The sequence below is a fragment of the Anabrus simplex genome, chromosome 3, assembly GCF_040414725.1.
Source record: "Anabrus simplex isolate iqAnaSimp1 chromosome 3, ASM4041472v1, whole genome shotgun sequence".
NCBI lineage: Eukaryota > Metazoa > Arthropoda > Insecta > Orthoptera > Tettigoniidae > Anabrus > Anabrus simplex.
The window spans coordinates 158,766,741-158,787,624 of record NC_090267.1 but is presented as its reverse complement, the minus strand read 5'-3'; the positions used below and the strand labels follow the sequence as shown (position 1 = coordinate 158,787,624).

Genomic DNA, 20,884 nt, shown 5'->3' with positions numbered 1-20,884 from the left:
GGAAACACATTAAGGACAACATCCCTGGCTTTGGTCTATTCTGCAGCAGAATACTGCTCTGGTGTCTGGCTTAACAGTGCTCACACACAGCTAGTAGATTCACAACTTCGTCAAACCATGCAGATCATAACTGGTACACTTCGTGCTACACCGACCCAATGGTTACCAGTTCTCAGCAATATACTACCTCCACATATCAGGAGACAGAAGGCCCTTTTTCAGCTATGGACCAGAATGCTGAAGAATGAACATCTACCTGTTCATGAGGATATCAGACAGAAATGCACACGCCTTAAGTCTCGCCAGCCTGCTTGGAAGACTGCCGTGAAGATAACATCCAGCAACTTCAACCCACCTCTAAATGGTTAACAGAGTGGTCCTTATACCCACCTCGGGCAATAGTGGATATTAATAACCCATCCACAAAACTGGTAGGCTTCGATCTGCCACACTGCACCTGGAGTAGACTAAATCGCATGAGATGTGGAGTAGGTAGAACAGCATCTACTTTACTCACCTGGGGCTGGTCAGTTTCTCCATACTGTGATTGTGGGGAGGTTCGACAAACAATGAAAGTGCAGGAATGTCCACTCCGTGCTCTCACTGGCACCATGGAATACCTCAACTCAGCAACACCCGAAGCAGTGAAGTGGGTGGCGGGTTTGGACATTCACATTTAGTGAGATGTACATCACTTACACTCAATGTGTATATACGAACTGTCCGAGTTGATAGGTGGATAGTGATGTAAATATATTGTATTTTCTTCTTGTTCTTTCAAACTTTGTAAATTGCTTTCTTTGACTGTATAGATATGATAATTTGTATTTACTTTGTACTCATCTTTCACTGGTTGTGTAAATAGTTTATAGGTTGTCATTATCCATCATATGGCAAATAAAAATAAATAAATACAGCAGTGAAGCTTCAAACTTACGCCTTCTACCGGCTACCATTTAGAAATCTTAATACCTATTAAGAGGTTTAACACAGGGCTGCTGCCATCTTAATTTAACACAAGTACTAACAATTAGTTAGAATGAACAATTTCTGATGAGTTGGCCATTTTGTTAAATTATGCGTTAAGTTTCCTTAACAGTAGTGTTAACTCTTAACATTCACTGAAGAAACTGGGCCTATGTATTTTGCTGGCTTGAATTCTACTCTCCTCCCTACTTGTCATTATCAACATCTCAGCCATGTAAGTCAATATATTACATTGTGTACACTATCTCTTTACAATTCTTTGGTAATCCCTTATTGCAGACAAAGTTTCTCACAGTTTGGTAGAATTAATTGTCCTGTTGCACCCTCTTGCTAATCTCCATGTCCAGCCTTGTATTTTGAATTAATTCACTCCCTAGGAATTTGACACTGTCAACAATTTCAAGGCTTTGACCACCAATTTTCACAATGCATTTCTCTTGCTTTCTCCTTTTCATATCATCATGGTCTTGCTTTTCTCTGTGCTGATTTATATACCATACTTTTCAACTTTATCGTTCAGTGCATCAAGTTGTTCTTGTAATTCTTTGCTGTTTGTTCCCCAGACCACAATATCGCCTGCAAATAGTAATAACTTCATCTCCCTATTCCCATATGCTTCCTTTGTCTCCTTTACAATTTCGCCATTATAAACAAAAGAGGCAACAGTTTCATTTCTAAACCATTTCATCTTTCCAACCGGAGTCTCTATGCTGCTGACACAGCTGCTGTACATTGCTTGCACCATTTCTACAGTATGTGTACCCTGTCTTTTATTTTGGCCATGGTTTCCCAAACCTTCTCCCTGGGAACACTACCGTATGACTTTGTTAGATTTATGAATGTCACGATCAGATCCTTTCCATATTCCCAATTCTTTTCCATCAACTGCCTCAAGCTGAAGATTGGGTCCACTTTAGTAGATCTTCCACTTCTAAAGCCATACTGTTCCTCTTGCAAATCTCCTACCTTCTTATTCTCCTCTCTAATATCCTTTCCAATATTTTTGCCACTCGTAATAAGAGTGTAATTCCTCTATAGTTACCATAAATATTTTTGTCCCCCTTCTTACAAACTGGTATTATTCCCTTTCCCAGGCTTCTTCTGCCAAACGTTTCTGTTTCCATATGCACTTTAACGATCTGTACACCTACTGTAGTCCAACAGGTCCAGCAGACTTAACCATTTTCACACTAATTTTATCCATCTCTAGTGCCTTCTCCATGTTCAATTTACAGACTGCTAATTCCACCTCTAACATTTTTATATCATCATCTACTCTTGAGTCATCACACCGTATTATTACCGTCTGCTCTGCACAATTTCTCACAATTAGCAGATTAAAAAAATACAGAACGTCGTTTGCGATCTCTGGTGACGAGTTTGAAAGCTGCTGGCGGCACTGTTACCAATTTAAGTATGTCAAAATGGGGAGTGATAATTCACGTCAGTACTGAGAACGTGTGTGTTGAGTTTCGTGACATTAGCTGCAACGATGCTGAAGTGGACGGACCCTTACTGGGAGGGGTACATTACAGCCCTTTCCGATGCTAAATATACATATTCTGCAATCCAAGGAATGTGCAAGAAGAGTGATTTCTTGATATCAAAGAACGGGATCAGTGCTGTATTGAATAAAAAAAAAGGTAAAGACTGAATGTGCTTAATTCCAGAGGGGTAAACACAAGCAAATCCACAACCAGCCACCATCCGGACACGAGAAGTAGTGAAGCAAGTGAAGGTCCTGCCCCCTAAAGGACTATCACACGTAAGTTTGGAATGTCTGTTTCAACAGTTATCACCATAATCAACAAGGACCTGCAATTATTAAAGCGGCATAAGCACTGAGTTCACAAGCTCGTGCATCATCACATTTTGGAACGTTGTACTAACGCAAGAAGGCTGTGTGAGGGCTATCTGACAGGGGACAGATGGAAAAATGTGGTCACATTAGATGAAGCATATGTGTACCTTGGTGATTGTAACAAACCGCGCTCGATTTACTACTGCCCTAGAGACAAAAAAAAAATAATTATCAAACAATGTATAAAGAATGCCAGGAATGTTTTCCAAGGGGTTTTATGATCATCGCTGGATACTGCTACAATGGCAAGTTAACCATTTGCTTTGTCGCTAATAATGTGAAGGTGAACTCTACATACTATTTAGCAAGAGGTTTTAACACCCGTTTATAACACAGATATCCCAGCACTGCATGGGAGGGCAAAAAATCAGGTATGGGTACATCAAGATAAAGCATCCAGCCACACCTCTCGTTCGACTTGTCTGTTCTGTCTGTTCTTAGAGAGAATGAAGACGGAAACTGGAATTTGTACAATTCTTTTACTGACATTTCGGTGGAGGCACCCGATGGGTCACCCATGGACTTCTGTGCATTTGGACTCCTAAAAAGCGCCTTAGGGAAAAAGGTGTCCATGCACTATCAGTGACCTCTGGAAAGCCTGTCAAGGGAGCGGGATAAGATAGACATGCTAGCTCTGGCAAAAAAGTCTGCTGCAATGGAAATTTCGTTGTTAGGCTATAGCTAGAAATGAGCATGATCGTTGATAGAAACATGGCTTTTCATAAGCTGATTACCCTTCAAACATCATACCCAGAGATCCTGAATGACCTTCTATATTCCTATCTTCTCTTTATTTCTTCTGGATATGTTATCAACTCTCCACCTTCCTCTTTTATCAGCTTTGTATAAACTCTTTCTTTCCTATTACTTTGTTTTAAGTCCATGCAGGATTTTTTTTACTGCCAGGTCCATCTGTTTCCATCTTTTGTGTAAATTCTTCCCAATTTTCTTGTCTTACCAATTTCTCATATTTCCTTCTACTATCAAGATATTTCCTTTTGCTTTCTTCTTGTTTATCTCTATTTCATTCTTGCCCGTTTTCTTATTTTATTTCACTGCTTTTCTCACCTTCTCATTCCAGCATGGTGTCTCCTTTTTTTTCACTCTTGTCGATGTTCCACCACAGGCACTCGGTGCCCCACTTACAAATGCCCTTTAAAGTTGGACCATTCATCTTCCACATTTCCCACTACTTTAACTGGAATTTGTTGTTTCAGTTTATACAGAAATTATTCTTCCTGTACATCCTTATTTTTTAATTTCTACACTTTTATTTTACTTTCTCTTACCTCCTTTAATTTTTCCATTTTCTCTACTCCCGTTTTTGCTATCACAACTCTATGATTTCCATCGAATGCTTCTTCCTGTAAAGCTGTTATATCCATCAATTGTGTCCTTCCACCAGAAAGTAATCAATTACTGATATTATTCTTCTGTCATTTCAGCCATACAGTAGAAGTCCGCTATAGCAAGTACGGCATATAACAAGAACTCCCTTATAACGACGACTTTTTTCTGTCCCTTCAAAATTCCTATATTAAACTGTGTATCATCCTTCGGTTACAGCGAGAACCCTATCACGGGCGTATCCGTTATTACGAGTGACTAAGCGCGCACGATTTTTTCCGTTACCGATATTTATGCACTCCAGCGATGATATTGCATGCAATCGATTACCTTCGGCATCGTTCCCTCGCTATGTGCACTAGAGATTTCTCTCGTCGACATTCGAAGGCGATGTCGGAGTCTATTAGTAATATCCGTCGACAGCTGTTTCATAAAGAAAATTCGAAATGAAAGAGAAATTAATTCGTAAATAACGTGTCCGATAACGGTTGTTAACTCGTAAAAAACCGGGCGAGTTGGCCGTGCGCGTAGAGGCGCGCGGCTGTGAAGCTTGCATCCGGGAGATAGTAGGTTCGAATCCCACTATCGGCAGCCCTGAAAATGGTTTTCCGTGGTTTCCCATCTTCACACCAGGCAAATGCTGGGGCTGTACCTTAATTAAGGCCACGGCCGCTTCCTTCCAACTCCTAGGCCTTTCCTATCCCATCGTCGCCATAAGACCTATCTGTGTCGGTGCGACGTAAAGCCCATAGCAAAAAAAAAACTCGTAAAAAATTAAGGCTGATTAAACGACCGCTGAATTTTAAGGCTAAATACTGCAATGAGGTAAGAATGGGATACAGCTCGAGATATGGCAGAGTGCTTAATTGATTTCAGAGGTTAGTTTATATTTTGTCGCGTCTTGTTAAATTACGGAAAGGCTATTATGAAAATTTATAGCGAGAAAGGTATAATTTCTCTACTGATGCTTGAAGTATCCTTTTATCATACATATAGTACGGTTAATTTAGGATACGTGACGCTGTTTGAAAAAGAAAACTGAAACGTTTGCAACAAAATGTGAACGACATCTTCGGTACCGGTACGGTATAGTTTTCTCACTTTGTGCATTTGCGAGCTCTCTCGTTGACATTCAAAGGCGATGTTGGAGTTAATTAGTAATACCCATCGACTGCTGTTCTGTAGAGAAAATTTGAAATGAAAGAGGACAACACGTTTTCGTAATAAATGCGTAAATAACGTGGCCGATTGCAGTTGTTAACTCGTTAAAAATAAAGACTGAATAAACGATATATTTTAATGTTATAGACGGAAATTAAGTAAGAATGTGATACACCTCAAGATATGGCAGAGTACATCACTGATTTCAGAGGATATTTCATATCTTCTCGCGTCTAGTTACGGCTATTTACATTTTTTCACGAAGAGGTTATTTCTCTACATGCGTTTCAAATATGTTTTCATGATAGGCTACATATACGGTTAGGTAAGGTGACTGAAGAAGAAAGCTGAGGTGTTTGCCACAGAAATCTCTGGAGTGATACCATATTTCTCCGAATCCAAGACTTTGTTTTCTCAGAATCTCATGCGAAAATTCAAGGGTTGTTGCATTCACAGCCTAACACTGGCCTAACAGTAAGTTAATGGATACCACTGGCAACTACCGCGGTATCCACGCTGCTTCTTTCACACGCGCACAGAACTTGTTGACAATAAACGGCCGCCTCTTTACTACAATTCGCTAGCCGCGACAACCGGTTGTCGAGTGCCTGTGTGTTTCTCAAATCTGCAGAATGGCATCAAAACATGTGACCCTTTGAATTCTTAGAAAAGCCATGGCTACTCAGTGGCAGAGTCATAACGCATCTATTGTACTTGACGCTTAGTAAAATTAAGGTTTATAGACAGCAGGAATATTTTCGGCATAGGCCTAACTAAAGCCAATATTTGGCGTTAGCGTGAAGACAAAGAGCTAAAAAATGCATTCAATAGTCCGCAACAAGGATCCTTTAAAGAAATTGAAGATGAAATTGTGAGGTATGTGCACGAAAAACGCAAGGGTGGAATGGCCATACCGTGGCGCAATAAACTCATTCGCTGACTTTCAACGTTCGCGATTAGGCCTATACATCACTAGCCGCTGGATTTGGCCGAACCCGACAAGCGAGACGTGCGTGTAGCGGTAGCCGGTTATATCTGACGCTGCGTAAAATTAACAGTTTTATAGACAGAAAGAATAATTTTGTGATGGATCGTTGTATTGTAGAGACGCATGGAATAGGTATTGCCGGAAAATTTTCAACAAGTTCTCTTCGGTATTATGAAGCCAATGTTAAGTTAATGGTTCTTAAACCCACAGAAATAAAGAATAATTGTGCAGCCGCAAAAAAAAAAAAAAAAAAAAAAAAAAAAAAAACACGACGTGACGAAAGTCAGTGTTCGACGTCTAAAAGTAGTCTAAAAATGCGTAGGCCTACTGTACAACAAGGCATTCATATGATTTTACAAATTTCTTTTTGAGCCTGATTAAAATTTTTTGAAGGAAAAAGTGGGGTTCATCTTGGATTCGGAGAAAAACGGTACTATATTTTTTTTCAGAATGAAATTAAACACACACTTTCACGTAGTATCGGGTTACGAAAAATAACAAATAAGTAAGCTGTAGTGTGGATATCATCTGCGGAAATGCAAGTTTTGAACAAACTGATTGCCGTTTCATACTGATTTTAAAGTGCATGAAGGGTTTTCCAACTTTTATACAAAAATCGGATATAACGACAATTCCTTATAGTGAGTAAATTTTTCGCTGTTATGAATTCTCGCTATAACAGACTTCTACTGTATCTTGTAATTTACTCGAAACCATTGTTGCCCAAAATCAATCCATTCCTATCAAAACACTGAACTAGTTTTTTTCCTTTTCATTCCTATGGCCGATTACTTCTTCCTTTCCTTGTCTTTCAGTTTCAATTAAGTCTCCCATTATAATCACTTCCATATCAGCCATCTCCTTTTCTAGTTTCTCGAGAAATTCTTCAATATCCTCCTCTTTGTTACCTGTCTGTGGTGCATACAGTTGATAGTAAACTAGTGTCCTGGTCTGGAGGTGGTGCAACTCTTTTCAGGCACACCCCCAATGGAGGTGAGCTGCATGTACCATTTTAACCACATACCCGCCTTCCTGCCATTCTTAAATTTTTGGCAGTACCTGAAATTGAACTTGGGTCCCCGAGGATGGCAGTGCTAACCGTTACGCTATGGAGGTGGACATACAGGTGGTGATGAATCTTGTTTAAAGGGGCCTAACATCTACGTCATTGGCCCCTAATGGCATGAGATGAAACAAAATGTAATACTAATTATTTAAATTTTAAATTTACCCACTGATTATAATATAAAAAATGAATTTATAATATTCAGCATATCTAATTTGCAATGCCGTATCTATATACAGTGAAACCTCATCAGTGCGTTCCTCATCAACACGTATTCCCGCTTAGAACATCATAAATTCCAAGTCCCGAGTCTCATCGTGTTTATATACAATTACCTCACTTATCGTGTCACAAATGTTTGCTATTGTCACTTAGTACAATCACATTTTTCCTAGACCTGAAAATGTTACTGTATTTGTCATCCATTCTAAAAGAAACGTGATTTCTAACTTGGGTATGAGCCGTCGCCACAGTTGCGTGATTACGAGAAAAGACCATCCTGAACTTCAAAGGATAATTTGCACTTTCGGGGAGCTAGCCATTAGCCTCAAGAATGTTCAGTTTTGCTTGCTGGTTAGCAGCGAGATTGCTGAATAAAAAATGAGCCTGTTTTTGCTTGTATTTCGCATTCCATTCAGAAATTAGAAATAGATTTTGTGTTGAGTGGTACGGTGAAGGGTAATGTATATTTGTCGCCTGGATTAGGAACATAATCGTGTGAAATTTAGTAGTGTGATGCATATTTGTCTTGTGATAGCCTAGTTATGGACACGGAAAATATAAAATTTCTTAAGTTAATGACGAAGAGGAAGGAAATTTGCCACCTGTCATTTTTAAGACAAAATTAAAATCTGTCAGAAAGAGGACTGGCATAAGCGCGCAGAGGTCACGAATGTTGAAGCTCGCACCTTCGAGTTTCGACTCGATCACTCAAGTTGGTCAAAGTTTTGTTTGATTCAAAATGGTGGCCAAAGTCATTCCTCGCAGTTGCACATGGTCGAATGTAACCTCCAATTCAATGTCTAAGAGAGTGACCAGAAAATAATGTTTAATAACCCACTGCTTTGAAATAAAAGACTTCTACTAACATTTGTTTTCGAAAAAGTATGATCCGCATTAATACTTCAATTTTTTTTTTGTTGGCCCCTGTGCACATGTTTTCATATTTGTTGTCTGGTGTTGTTTACACCTTTCAGTGTACTGGTACTTGTTATTTTATAATCCCCTGCAGAAAAGGTTTTCATATTTGTTTTCTCATGTTTTTCACACCTTTTAATACTTTCCTCTCATCTTTAGAAATGGTAGATAAGCCTACAGTTTCCACTGTACCCATGGATATACGATGTAAAATGCCCTCATGTCAGGGAAAAAACCTATCTAATGTTTCCATATCCCTGTTGGATATTTTTTATTTGCATATTCATTAGTACGTTTTCTGACTTAACACGATCCTTTTGCTTGTATCCTGCAGAAACATCTTAACAAGTTTTCACTATATATGGAATAAGAGTTTTGTCTGTACATTGCTCAAATTAAAAAATGAATAGTATTTCTACATCAGTCGTGTCCATAGTTACTAAGAAATGCACTTTTAAATTTTACGTCACCTCTGTCCATCTGTATGTATGTATGTATGTATGTGCATTACAAGAGAATTGAATGAAAATCAGTATCTTAAGTTGGGGAATAAGGCACTACAATCAAAACTTCAATTTTCGTGGAAGAATTCTATACTGCGGCTTAAAAAAAAAAAAATTTGTTCGTGGCATCGACCTCTGTAGATCCTTTGCCATTACTTTACGATATGATATGAACCTGCGTGTAAGTGGAACTGCGGAAGCGTACCGTGTTGAATGTGAGGAAAGGAACGTTAAGGGCGACACAAACTCCCAGTCCCCAGGCCAGGGATATTAATAATTTACAATTAAAAACCCCAGACCCGGCCAGGAAACGAACCTGGGGCTGCCAGGTGACAGGCAGACGCATTGCCTTGTTAGTCATTTTCTAATTCCAATATTATGTGAACACACACATTCAATTTCATTCTTGAAAATTAGAATAGTATCACTCCTGAGGATCCTGTGGCAAACATTTCTTTTTTTACTCAAACGGTGTCATTTAACCTAACTTAAGCAAGAATTTATCATGAAAACACACTTCAGGTCCCAGTAGTAAATTATCATCTTTTCACTACAAATTTATGTGGGAACAGCCTTTCTGAAATGTAAGCAGGCATGAGATTATATAACCTAACCTCTGAAATCAGTGATGCACACTGCTGTATCTTGAGAAATATCACATTCTTACTTCACTTCGGTACCTAATATTAAAAATTAAGCGATCGTTTACTTCAGCCTTGATTTTTAACGAGTTATCGATTGCTATCAGCCACATTATATACACACATATTGGGAAAACAAGTTCTTTGGAGTCATGAGTCGATGGGTAATGACTGATCATGAGTCATTGATCATATTCAACGTATGCTGCATTTATGCTGGAAAAAAATTGATAGAACAATGCATGTTATATCATTCATAATAACAGGTGAAACAGTGAAAGTAAATTACTCAGTTTGATACAGAAATTTTTGAGCAGCATAAAGGAAACTGTTGTTACTCTCTATAGCGGACTTCTTGTTATAGTACAATAAAAAAGTTTTATTTGCATTATCAGTTAGCAAATTAAATATAATTTCACTGGTGCAAAACGATAACAATGTGGAAATACACAATATTTTCTTCATAATTGGCCAGGAGACATTGTGCAGTGCTATTTTCCTATGAAAATCAAAATTATTTTGTTCAGAAACACGCGAGCCATCCATGGCTAGCTTTATGACCCGTAATGTTTAACTTTCTTGTTTATGTTATAGATCTCAAGTGACATATTTCACTTGTGGCAGCATATCCAAACTGTATTTTTTTTCAGTCGCAAACTCATTTTTTGTCCGAAAATTACACTGTGGTACTGCTTGTCTATTCAAAATGAGCCTTATTTTTTCCTCCAATCATGTATGGAATCTTATTCTTTTGCACCTTCTTCACGTTATATCATTGATGTGGAGTTTTCCTTTAGTCATGGACAATCTATAACAACTTACAATGGCCATCTACAACATGTGATATTAACTTAAACTAACACCATGTAAATGACGTGTTTGTGGCACACTTCCTGGTTTTGGCAGTAACATATTTGTCAACTGATTGGGCAGAGAAAATGACAACTTTCAGATTTCTATTAGTCAGGAGTATTGTTCAAACCGGGCGAGTTGGCCGTGCGCGTAGAGGCGCGCGGCTGTGAGCTTGCATCCGGGAGATAGTAGGTTCGAATCCCACTATCGGCAGCCCTGAAGATGGTTTACCGTGGTTTCCCATTTTCACACCAGGCAAATGCTGGGGCTGTACCTTAATTAAGGCCACGGCCGCTTCCTTCCAACTCCTAGACCTTTCCTATCCCATCGTCGCCATAAGACCTATCTGTGTCGGTGCGACGTAAAGCCCCTAGCAAAAAAAAAAAAGTATTGTTCAAAGAAATAAACTTCATTGTTAGGTTCCGTATTGAGTTGAGACTATGCTTAAAGTAAATACAAAATTTTAATATTCCATCTTCTCAATACTAAAAAATCATTTGATGTTTTTACAAAAACATTACAATGATATTAATAGGTACTAGTTTCGGTCCACTGTGGACCATCATCAGCCTAGCCAAGTTGCATTGCATTGCAAGTTGCATTCAATACAGCAAGTTTGTTCCACGCAGCGCAAGGTTCATTGGGGTCCCGACTGAACTGAGACTACTTCTGTTTAACACAGCAAGCTTTTTATTCCACCATAGAACATGTCCAACTTTGTCAACTTTTAATCTTATGCTGGTCTCATCGGACAATTCTTCCCTCTACGCTAAAGTGGAACTCACATCTAGAACATTCTAGAAGCATATACTTAGTTATATATTTTAATTGTGCAACACAGGAGTAACTGTCAACCAAAGACTATCTCATTAAGAGTTTTTACGTGACTTCACAAAGATTTTACTTGTCAATGTGAACACTTCTGTTACTTTTATCATAATTCACAAATACGGTTTTTCACTTTTGTCTGTCATTCCACCACCATCCCATCCTTCTAGATCCTCTCTCATTTCTCCACATTATTTTACTTCATTTTATCACTATGTCTTTCACTGTTGTAATTTGGCTAGGCTGATGATGGTCCACAGTGGACTGAAACTAGTACCTATTAATATCATTGTAATGTTTTTGTAAAAACATCAAATGATTTTTTTAGTATTGAGAAGGTGGAATATTAAAATTTTGTATTTACTTTAAGCACAGGAGTATTGTATCGACACTGATGCAAATACAAGCCACACCCTGTCTTTCTGCTGGCAAATTTCAAGCAAAATATGCAGGGATTATGTACGTATATACGGAACTTTCATTACAGGATTCCTTTTCTGTACCTAGTTCGAATTAACTTGCATGCTGCTGTACATCCAGTTGGTATTCTATTACATATAGTATTCCTCATCTACAGATTTAAATCAAAAGGTATCAAGCTCTAAATATTCCACCAAAATAGTTCAAGCAACTGTCAACAAAGTGGAGGGGATTTGCATGCGAGTCTCAAGAGTGTCCAATATTTATATACAAATAAATATCACTTTTCATTTAAGAGTTGTGTGATATTCACAAATTTATAAAACGAGTCAATTTTGCAAGGGTCAGAGAGATGAAGGATTCATCTGTCATAAAATACTTGGTAAACTGCTACTCACAGCAAGATCTACAAGATGAAGCTTTCCCATTTTGATGTGTTGTTTCCCATCATCACCAACAAGACCATTTTCCACAATGATCGTGAAGATTGCATGTGATCGAGAGCTCTGTGTATTCATTGCTGTAGCTCCAACTATCCCTGTAAGAAATATAAACATGTCATTACATTACATTTAATTTACCAGTATTGTGTACTTATTTGAAGAAAATAATATGAAGAACAGATATAATTTGGAAACATAGCAAAAAGAATGAAATCCACAGAAAAAGGATTGTATTGTATTAAATAAAACAGATATCCTTTATAAAAATGTGGTCTAATTTCTGCTTCTGGAAGATAAAGAGGGCCTGGCATGATCATTTTTGGGATTTTCAAACATGTATGCAAATGCAAACATGCACTACCCTAAAAATATCTTTGAAGTCCACTCAGCCTATGTGACTGCAGCTGAGGAGCTATTTGATAGTGAGAGTGAGTTAGAGGCCTGGTCTAGAAAGCCAAGAATAACAGCTGAGAGAAAATGTGCTGACCACATGTCACCTCGTAATCTACAGACCTTTGGGTTAAGCGGCGGTCGCTTGGTAGGTCAGGGCCCATCACGGCTGTAGCACCATAGGGTTTGTTTGTTTGCTTGTTATGATACTGGAACTTAAATCATCACAATAACTTACAACAGGGCACTTATCTAGAGCAGATGTCATCAGCTAGTTGCTCTACGGAGCCGGTGTTACTTGCTCCGCTCGGGACGGCTGTCTGCCACGTGACAAGAGAGCAGCGGACAGGCGGGTTGCATACCATGGTCGTACTGTATTTGCCACTCGGAAATAACATGAACAACAGCTAATAATAATAATAATAATAATAATAATAATAATAATAATAATAATAATAATTATTATTATTATTATTATTATTATTATTATTTGGAGCATGGATCATGTGAGATGAACAGGACACAGATTACAGCTGGTAAGAAAATTATTCATTGACGAAGGAAATATACAGCAGTGTCCATCATGTCCTGAATAAATACATTTTCACGATTAACTGTGAAGTGAACTCATGTCCTCATCCCGAGGTGGTGCAACTCTTTTGAGGCATGCCCCCAATGGAGGTGAGCTGCATGTACCATTTCAACCATATACCAGCTTTCCTGCCATTCTTAAATTTCTGGCAGTGCCGGGAATTGAACCCGGGCCCCGGAGGACAGCAGCTAATAACACTAACATTTACAACACGGAGGCGGACCACGATTAATTGAAGCTTTGGGATGCATACATTTACTAAAAGAAAATGTGATTTATGTGATTTGTACACATTCTTTACACTCTCATTAACATACATTTCAATACTTGTATGGACTTTATGACAACAAATTAAACACATGAATTGAAACATATCATCGGTGTACTCCTCCTTCACGGGACCTTTGGGCTCGTTTAGATAGTATTTATTAATATTTGGTACTGTCGTATGCATACTGGCAAGTCACAAAGCACATTTCAAGTTTTCATCGGTGAGCCTACTTCTGTGTCTAGATTTACAAAATCTTCATTAATGAAAACATCTGTTCACATAAGTAAGTCGATCCGAATATACTTAAAATATGTGCAATCTAGGAAATCTCTCCTGTGGAAAATGAACATAAAATTCAATCAAACTGTTTGTGTTTGCAAACTTATCTTTAATTTGAGTATAGTACTGTAAGTCAATCAGCTCTAGCTGCAGTTCTAGTGTAACAGTTTGCACATCCACTGGGAAGGGCGTAGCGCACACCTGCACATCCTTTTCTAATGCCTGAATATCATGAAACTTACTCTCAAATTCGTCATATAGTGGCACTGAAACCTCTTTATATTCTTCTAATGTTTTACTGGAATAGTTTGGAGCTAGACACAACTCTGCAGTCAAAGTAGGGAAATGTGTTGCGTCTTCATTAACGAACTGACTTTTACACAGTAGCATTTTTTGCTTAAAAGCTTTAACATTTGCAGCTAGTTATTATCCTTTTGTTTTGGAGGCAATTCTCCTTTTTAATTTCCCCCGACATTGCCTCCCATAGTTCAGTGTCCCTCGATGTATGCTAAGTTATCTGCTCCATACCAGAAGTGTTTTGGATATGGGAGCAATTTAACTTAGCCCCTGATCGAGTTTTATCATTCCCTTTTTAATTTAATAATGTAGTACGCAATCCTGTAAGCCATTTTCATTTCTTTTAAATTAATTGAATTTCTTTGGTGCTTGTAATTGTTCCCGTTTCTAGTCTAATTTTGTTTTGTTTAATGTGTGTTCTGAATTACTTTTACTGGTAACACATGCCGGCCAAGCGACATTCACTGAAAATGTATTTACTTCGCCAACTTACTTACAGTGCAAATGTTTTTAATTTGTCATAATTTCGTATGTCTTCATGTTATTCTGATCTTTATTTTGTTAGTAAAATTTTGATTTTAAAGGGTGACCCCCGTTCACTTTTCTTTCCCTACAACATCAAGTAACCATTCACCCTCTGAGAGATCCTAGCCACCTTCCCACATACTTCATTAGCTGTCATGTTGGTTTACCTGTTTGTTTTCACGTCTAGCAACTTGCAACTCCGAACATTACGATGGTTGCAACTGTTGTTTTGATATTTGTACCTCTTTTGCTTCATTCTCATTATTTTATTATTATGTATTTTCTTAATTTAATGTACCCTGTGATGAGGTTACAGCCTCTGATAAAAATAGCAAGTTGGGAAGTGTCATTAATATCTGTGCGCCAGTGAAAGTGTTATTAAATTTATTTTGATGCTACATAATTGACTATGAACGTCACTAGCTAGGTCCTTTATTCATCGCATATTTGCAGAAGAGGATAAGGTAATAGACTGAAAATCATCCACTTGTTTTGGACAGACTGCCTCAGCTGCCAGACGTATATGCTCTTTCACAAACGCACTCTCACAAGGGTCTCAAAGTTCGCCCTATCTGCAAAGCAATCTTGTAACTGGTCCGAATAACAGTTCACTTGAATGCATATCCTCCTGTTAAAAATAATGAAATATAACATACTTGCAGATAAATAAATCATCTTTGATGAATTATCAAACTTTATAACACAACCGATGAGAGAAATTCCTTGTATAAAGAGTTGATAGGATAATATGAAATTTACGTACCTCCTCAAATGTGTTGTTTTTAAGTTCTTCTAGCAAAGCCATCCTTTCTTGGACTTCATATTTATCATACTTGTTGGCATGACACAAGGAATAATGGTGCTGCAGATTAAATTTTGTAATGTGATTCAATATTTTATTATATGTAATAAAATATTGAATCACATTAAAAATTATTACATTAGACCGGCTCCATGGCTAAATGGTTAGCGCGCTGGCCTTTGGTCACAGGGGTCCTGGGTCTAATGAAAAGATCTGCACCTGGCGAGTCAAACATGTCTTCGGACACTCCCGGCACTAAAAGCCATACGCCATTTCATTTCATTACATATTAAACATTTTGCTGTGTTATTTTCTTGTACTATTAAATACTCTTCTTCCCAGGAAAGTTTTAAACTTGTTGGCATCGATGGCCTACAGTGTGCTGAACTCTCTGACAGTAAATGCAACATCTACTGACTAGATTTGAACGCCATGTAGTGTGAGGATACAGGCGGAAACACACTACTGTCACCTCACGAGTTCACGAGCATTGTTGCGCAATCTAACCTGTCCAGAAATATGTGCTATGCCTATGCGTCACTGGCCTTCAGTACGTACTATGTCATGCACTTTTCCTACTTGCTCGCTGAACTGCTCTAGATTCTCGAGAGCAGGGAGCAAACCGGCTCCGAAGGCATTTCACTCTGGATTGACGATGCCTGATCTAGAGTATTAATTACTAACAGCAACAATGTTCCCTTCACCAAGCTTTATGGTAGTAGCTTAGATCCTTTTTCTTCTCTGAAGACCTTAAAAAGTAGTTAGTGGGACGTAAAACAAATATTATTATTATTATTATTATTATTATTATTATTATTATTATTATTATTATTATTAGATCCTTTTCAATACAATAAATATAACCCAAGCCACAACTGGTAAGAGTATCTGATGTAAAATCAGAAGGTTGTGGGTTCAGCGCACTGGTGTCCATTTGGCTATTTCTGTTCTGTACTTAACATCTTTTCGATATGTACTATACATGACCTACTGGGTCAAAAGTTTATTCTGTGTACGACATGTTCGTGAAAATTAAATATTTATTGAATTGGCCTATATCACCAACTTGCACACACTCAACAGTCATGATGGCAGTAATGCCAGATCTGTACCTTATATCCTTTCCAACGGAACAAATATGACCCACGCTACCATAGCTCAATTGGTAAGAGCATCAGATGCAAAATCGGAAGGTTGTGGGTTCGGATCCTACTGGTGTCGGGTTGACCTTTTCTATTCTGTACTTAGTATCTCTTTGATATGTATTATTATTATTATTATTATTTCTAGTACAATGCAGTTATAAAATATTAAATATTCATTCAATAATGTTATTTGCTTTACGTCCCACTAACTACATTTATGGTTTTCAGAGACGTCCTGGTGCCGGAATTCTTTTTCGTGTCAGTAAATCTACTAACATGAGGCTGACATCTGATACCTTCAAATACCACCAGACTAAGCCAGGATCGAACCTGCTAAGTTGGGGTCAGAAGGCCAGCGCCTCAACAATCTGAGCCACTCAGTCCGGCAAATATTCATTCAATTTTTCTGTTAATTTTTAATCATAACAATGGGGACTGAGTATTTAACATTCACCAGTAAGATCATTGATGATCATTAAAATATTTTGTCAATGGTCATGGCTTCACGGAACACAGAAAAGCTTCAAACAGCTCTCAATAAACTAGCCGAATGGGCTGAGGAAAACTAATTCATAATAAACAGACAAAAGATCAATCAAAGGACGTTCAGAATAGGGGAGAATGATCATGGCCAAAGCTGGATTCAGCAAAATAACTGGCATTGGAGTCACAGGAACTTCAAAACTGCAGTGGAGATGTTCGGTCTTTGTCAGGCTCACTTTCAGTCCATTGTCTTTAAGAGTTTTCACAATTTTTCAAATACCTCCTGAAGCTTTGTCACTTTGTCACTGATCAACACAACATTATCAGCAAACAGTAATGTCTCAAGAAGGGCATTCGTGATTTCCGATTTCAGGAAATTCATGACGATGAAAAGGTGATGATGACGATGATGATGATGCTTGTTGTTTACAGGGGCCTAACATCGAGGTCTAGAGTATTGTCGACCAAGGGACCATTTATAAAGCACAATGATGCTTGATGTCTGAAGGGGTGCTAAATTCACGTCTAAGGCCCCACAGAATGGTACATGTTGCGAGTAAAGTAGAACCATGGTATTTGTTATTTTTGGGGTACTGATTAAAAGTAGCGAAGACTCACGGTGATCCACACAAGATGGTACTACTCACAAGTATTGCAATTCGTACAGGGAACGCAGACCTATGGTGTTTCTCACACAATGGCGCCACTCATAGCCAACGCAGACCGGTAAGGTTCCTCACCTAGGTGTACTAGTCACAGGCGCCAGTATTCCCGTGGTGTTCCTCACATAGTGGGTACCAATCACAGGCAACGCTGACCCACGGTGCCGCTCATATAGCGGTACGGTACAACTCACAGGCTACGCCCAGACCCGCGGTGTTGCCCACATGGGTACAATGCACGGGTACTGGAATCCACCAGGCCAGGCTTTTTACTGCAACTAATCACAATGATATAGATGTTGATTCCCATAGGGAATCTGAAATATTTGTCCTGAATGAGCAAATTTATAATACCAATATAAATGGTCCGTTATTGGACATTATAAATTTTCCAGCCAGCTCACTCTTGGTTGCCAGCGTTTCGCCCTCGTGTGCTAGGGTGGGCTCGTCAGTTGGTACCTAGCACACCTACCAATACGCTGGCTAGTGCATACCGTGGAGGCCACTGCGTAGGCTAACTGGAGCCACCGGCAGTGCCAATGCACTAAGAGACTTTGTCTCATCACTAAAAATTGATGCCTGCTTGGCCATCAGATGATATAGATGTTGATTCCCATAGGGAATCTGAAATATTTGTCCTGAATGAGCAAATTTATAATACCAATATAAATGGTCCGTTATTGGACATTATAAATTTTCCAGCCAGCTCACTCTTGGTTGCCAGCGTTTCGCCCTCGTGTGCTAGGGTGGGCTCGTCAGTTGGTACCTAGCACACCTACCAATACGCTGGCTAGTGCATACCGTGGAGGTCACTGCGTAGGCTAACTGGAGCCACCGGCAGTGCCAATGCACTAAGAGACTTTGTCTCATCACTAAAAATTGATGCCTGCTTGGCCATCAGATGATATAGATGTTGATTCCCATAGGGAATCTGAAATATTTGTCCTGAATGAGCAAATTTATAATACCAATATAAATGGTCCGTTATTGGACATTATAAATTTTCCAGCCAGCTCACTCTTGGTTGCCAGCGTTTCGCCCTCGTGTGCTAGGGTGGGCTCGTCAGTTGGTACCTAGCACACCTACCAATACGCTGGCTAGTGCATACCGTGGAGGCCACTGCGTAGGCTAACTGGAGCCACCGGCAGTGCCAATGCACTAAGAGACTTTGTCTCATCACTAAAAATTGATGCCTGCTTGGCCATCAGATGATATAGATGTTGATTCCCATAGGGAATCTGAAATATTTGTCCTGAATGAGCAAATTTATAATACCAATACCAATACCAATATAAATATAAATATAAATGGTCCGTTATTGGACATTGCTAGGTACCAACTGACGAGCCCACCCTAGCACACGAGGGCGAAACGCTGGCAACCAAGAGTGAGCTGGCTGGAAAATTTATAATGTCCAATAACGGACCATTTATATTGGTATTATAAATTTGCTCATTCAGGACAAATATTTCAGATTCCCTATGGGAATCAACATCTATATCATCTGATGGCCAAGCAGGCATCAATTTTTAGTGATGAGACAAAGTCTCTTAGTGCATTGGCACTGCCGGTGGCTCCAGTTAGCCTACGCAGTGGCCTCCACGGTATGCACTAGCCAGCGTATTGGTAGGTGTGCTAGGTACCAACTGACGAGCCCACCCTAGCACACGAGGGCGAAACGCTGGCAACCAAGAGTGAGCTGGCTGGAAAATTTATAATGTCCAATAACGGACCATTTATATTGGTATTACTAATCACAAACCTATTTCATACCAATTTAGTGATACTACTCGCAAGTACATGCAACCCATGGTGTTCCCCGCATGATGGTACGAATCAAGAGTAGTTTCATGGTTCTAATTCAATCATCCCTTGGTCGCCCCTTATAGTTGCCTCTTACGACAGGCAAGGGATACCGCGGCTGTATTCTACTGTGCTTCCCCCACCCGCAGGGGGTAGTGTGTTTGGTCCGCGAGAGGTATTTTATTTCCCTCAAGTCCGCCACCTGGGACGCGCCACGTGGGAGTATCACCTCTCCCCCTGCTACGCCTGTGTAGCAGGTTCGTGGACGATGAAAAGGAACAACCTAAGAACACTGCTCTGGTGGGCTCTAATGTTAAGAGGAAAAGGTTTTTATATCCCTGTAGTGCATCTCACGTGTGTGTTCACATCCTTGTACGTATCCTGAATCAAATTTACGTAAGATTCTGGAATGTCACAAGCTCATACTGCTGTCAAAATCAATTTCTCGGCACTCTGTTGAATGCTTTCTCAATATCGATGAAAACTATGGGAAGTCTTTTTTGGCATACCTGAGTTTTTTCATTAGAATTCTCATGGCCTGACCTGCATCTACAGAAGATTTTCACAGTACAAATCCACACTAGTTAGTATTAATGTTCGTCTGGACGAACTTCCTCACACAATCAATCATTTGTTCCCAAATCTTTAGAGTAAGTGGAATTAGTTTCATGTCTCTGTAATGTCCACAATTTTACAAGTCGCCTTTGTTCTTGCAAAATGGCAACAAGAAATTTTCCGGAGACATGTTTGGCAATGGGTCACCGTTCCTGATCTTGAACAGAATTTGGAAAAACTTTATTTCAGTATCATCTCATCTCTCCCACAGTTCTAGTAGAATCTTGTCGGGACCTACTGCTTTTCCATTCTTCATTTGGTGCACTACTTCCTTGACTTCTTCAAAAGTGATATCACCAATGACATCGGTTAGCTGGAGGCAATATTCATTTGGCAGTTTCTTACAGTAGTTTCTCCAGCCTTCCTTGATGTTGTCATTTTGGAAAAGAAGTCTACCTTGATCATCACGGATTAAGATTGGCGCCAGAGTGTCCTAAATTTTGTTGAGTCTTTGCACTGCAATTTTGCAGAGCTTCTTCTGACCATCTGGAGTTTCCAATCTCCATACAGAGATATGCTGCCTTCTTAGCTTGCTCCACTGCTTTTACTGATGCCCTCTTCTTCAGGTGATATTCAATTCTCAGCCTGTTGTTCTTCTCCAAGCTTGGATTACACACTGTCCATGCCTGAAACACCTGTTTCTTCTCCTGAACTGTTTCCTGCACAGTGTTATTCCCGAACCGTGCCTCTTGTCTGACGTTTAGGTGGCTCCGGGAAACACAAAGCTGGTTTTTTTTGGCCTTCAGCATACAGCAAACATTGAATGTGTTCATATGATATGTAGTC

General features: G+C 39.2%; 1 protein-coding gene across 1 annotated transcript in view; it reads right to left on the bottom strand.

Moving 5' to 3' along the window:
• Positions 1–20,884, bottom strand: part of Klp64D (kinesin-like protein 64D) — a 186,785-nt gene that overhangs the window by 124,991 nt on the left and 40,910 nt on the right. Inside the window, exon 5 of the mRNA XM_067144246.2 lies at positions 12,190–12,329. Coding sequence (XP_067000347.1) covers positions 12,190–12,329 — 140 coding nt within the window. The remainder of the gene's footprint in view (positions 1–12,189; positions 12,330–20,884) is intronic.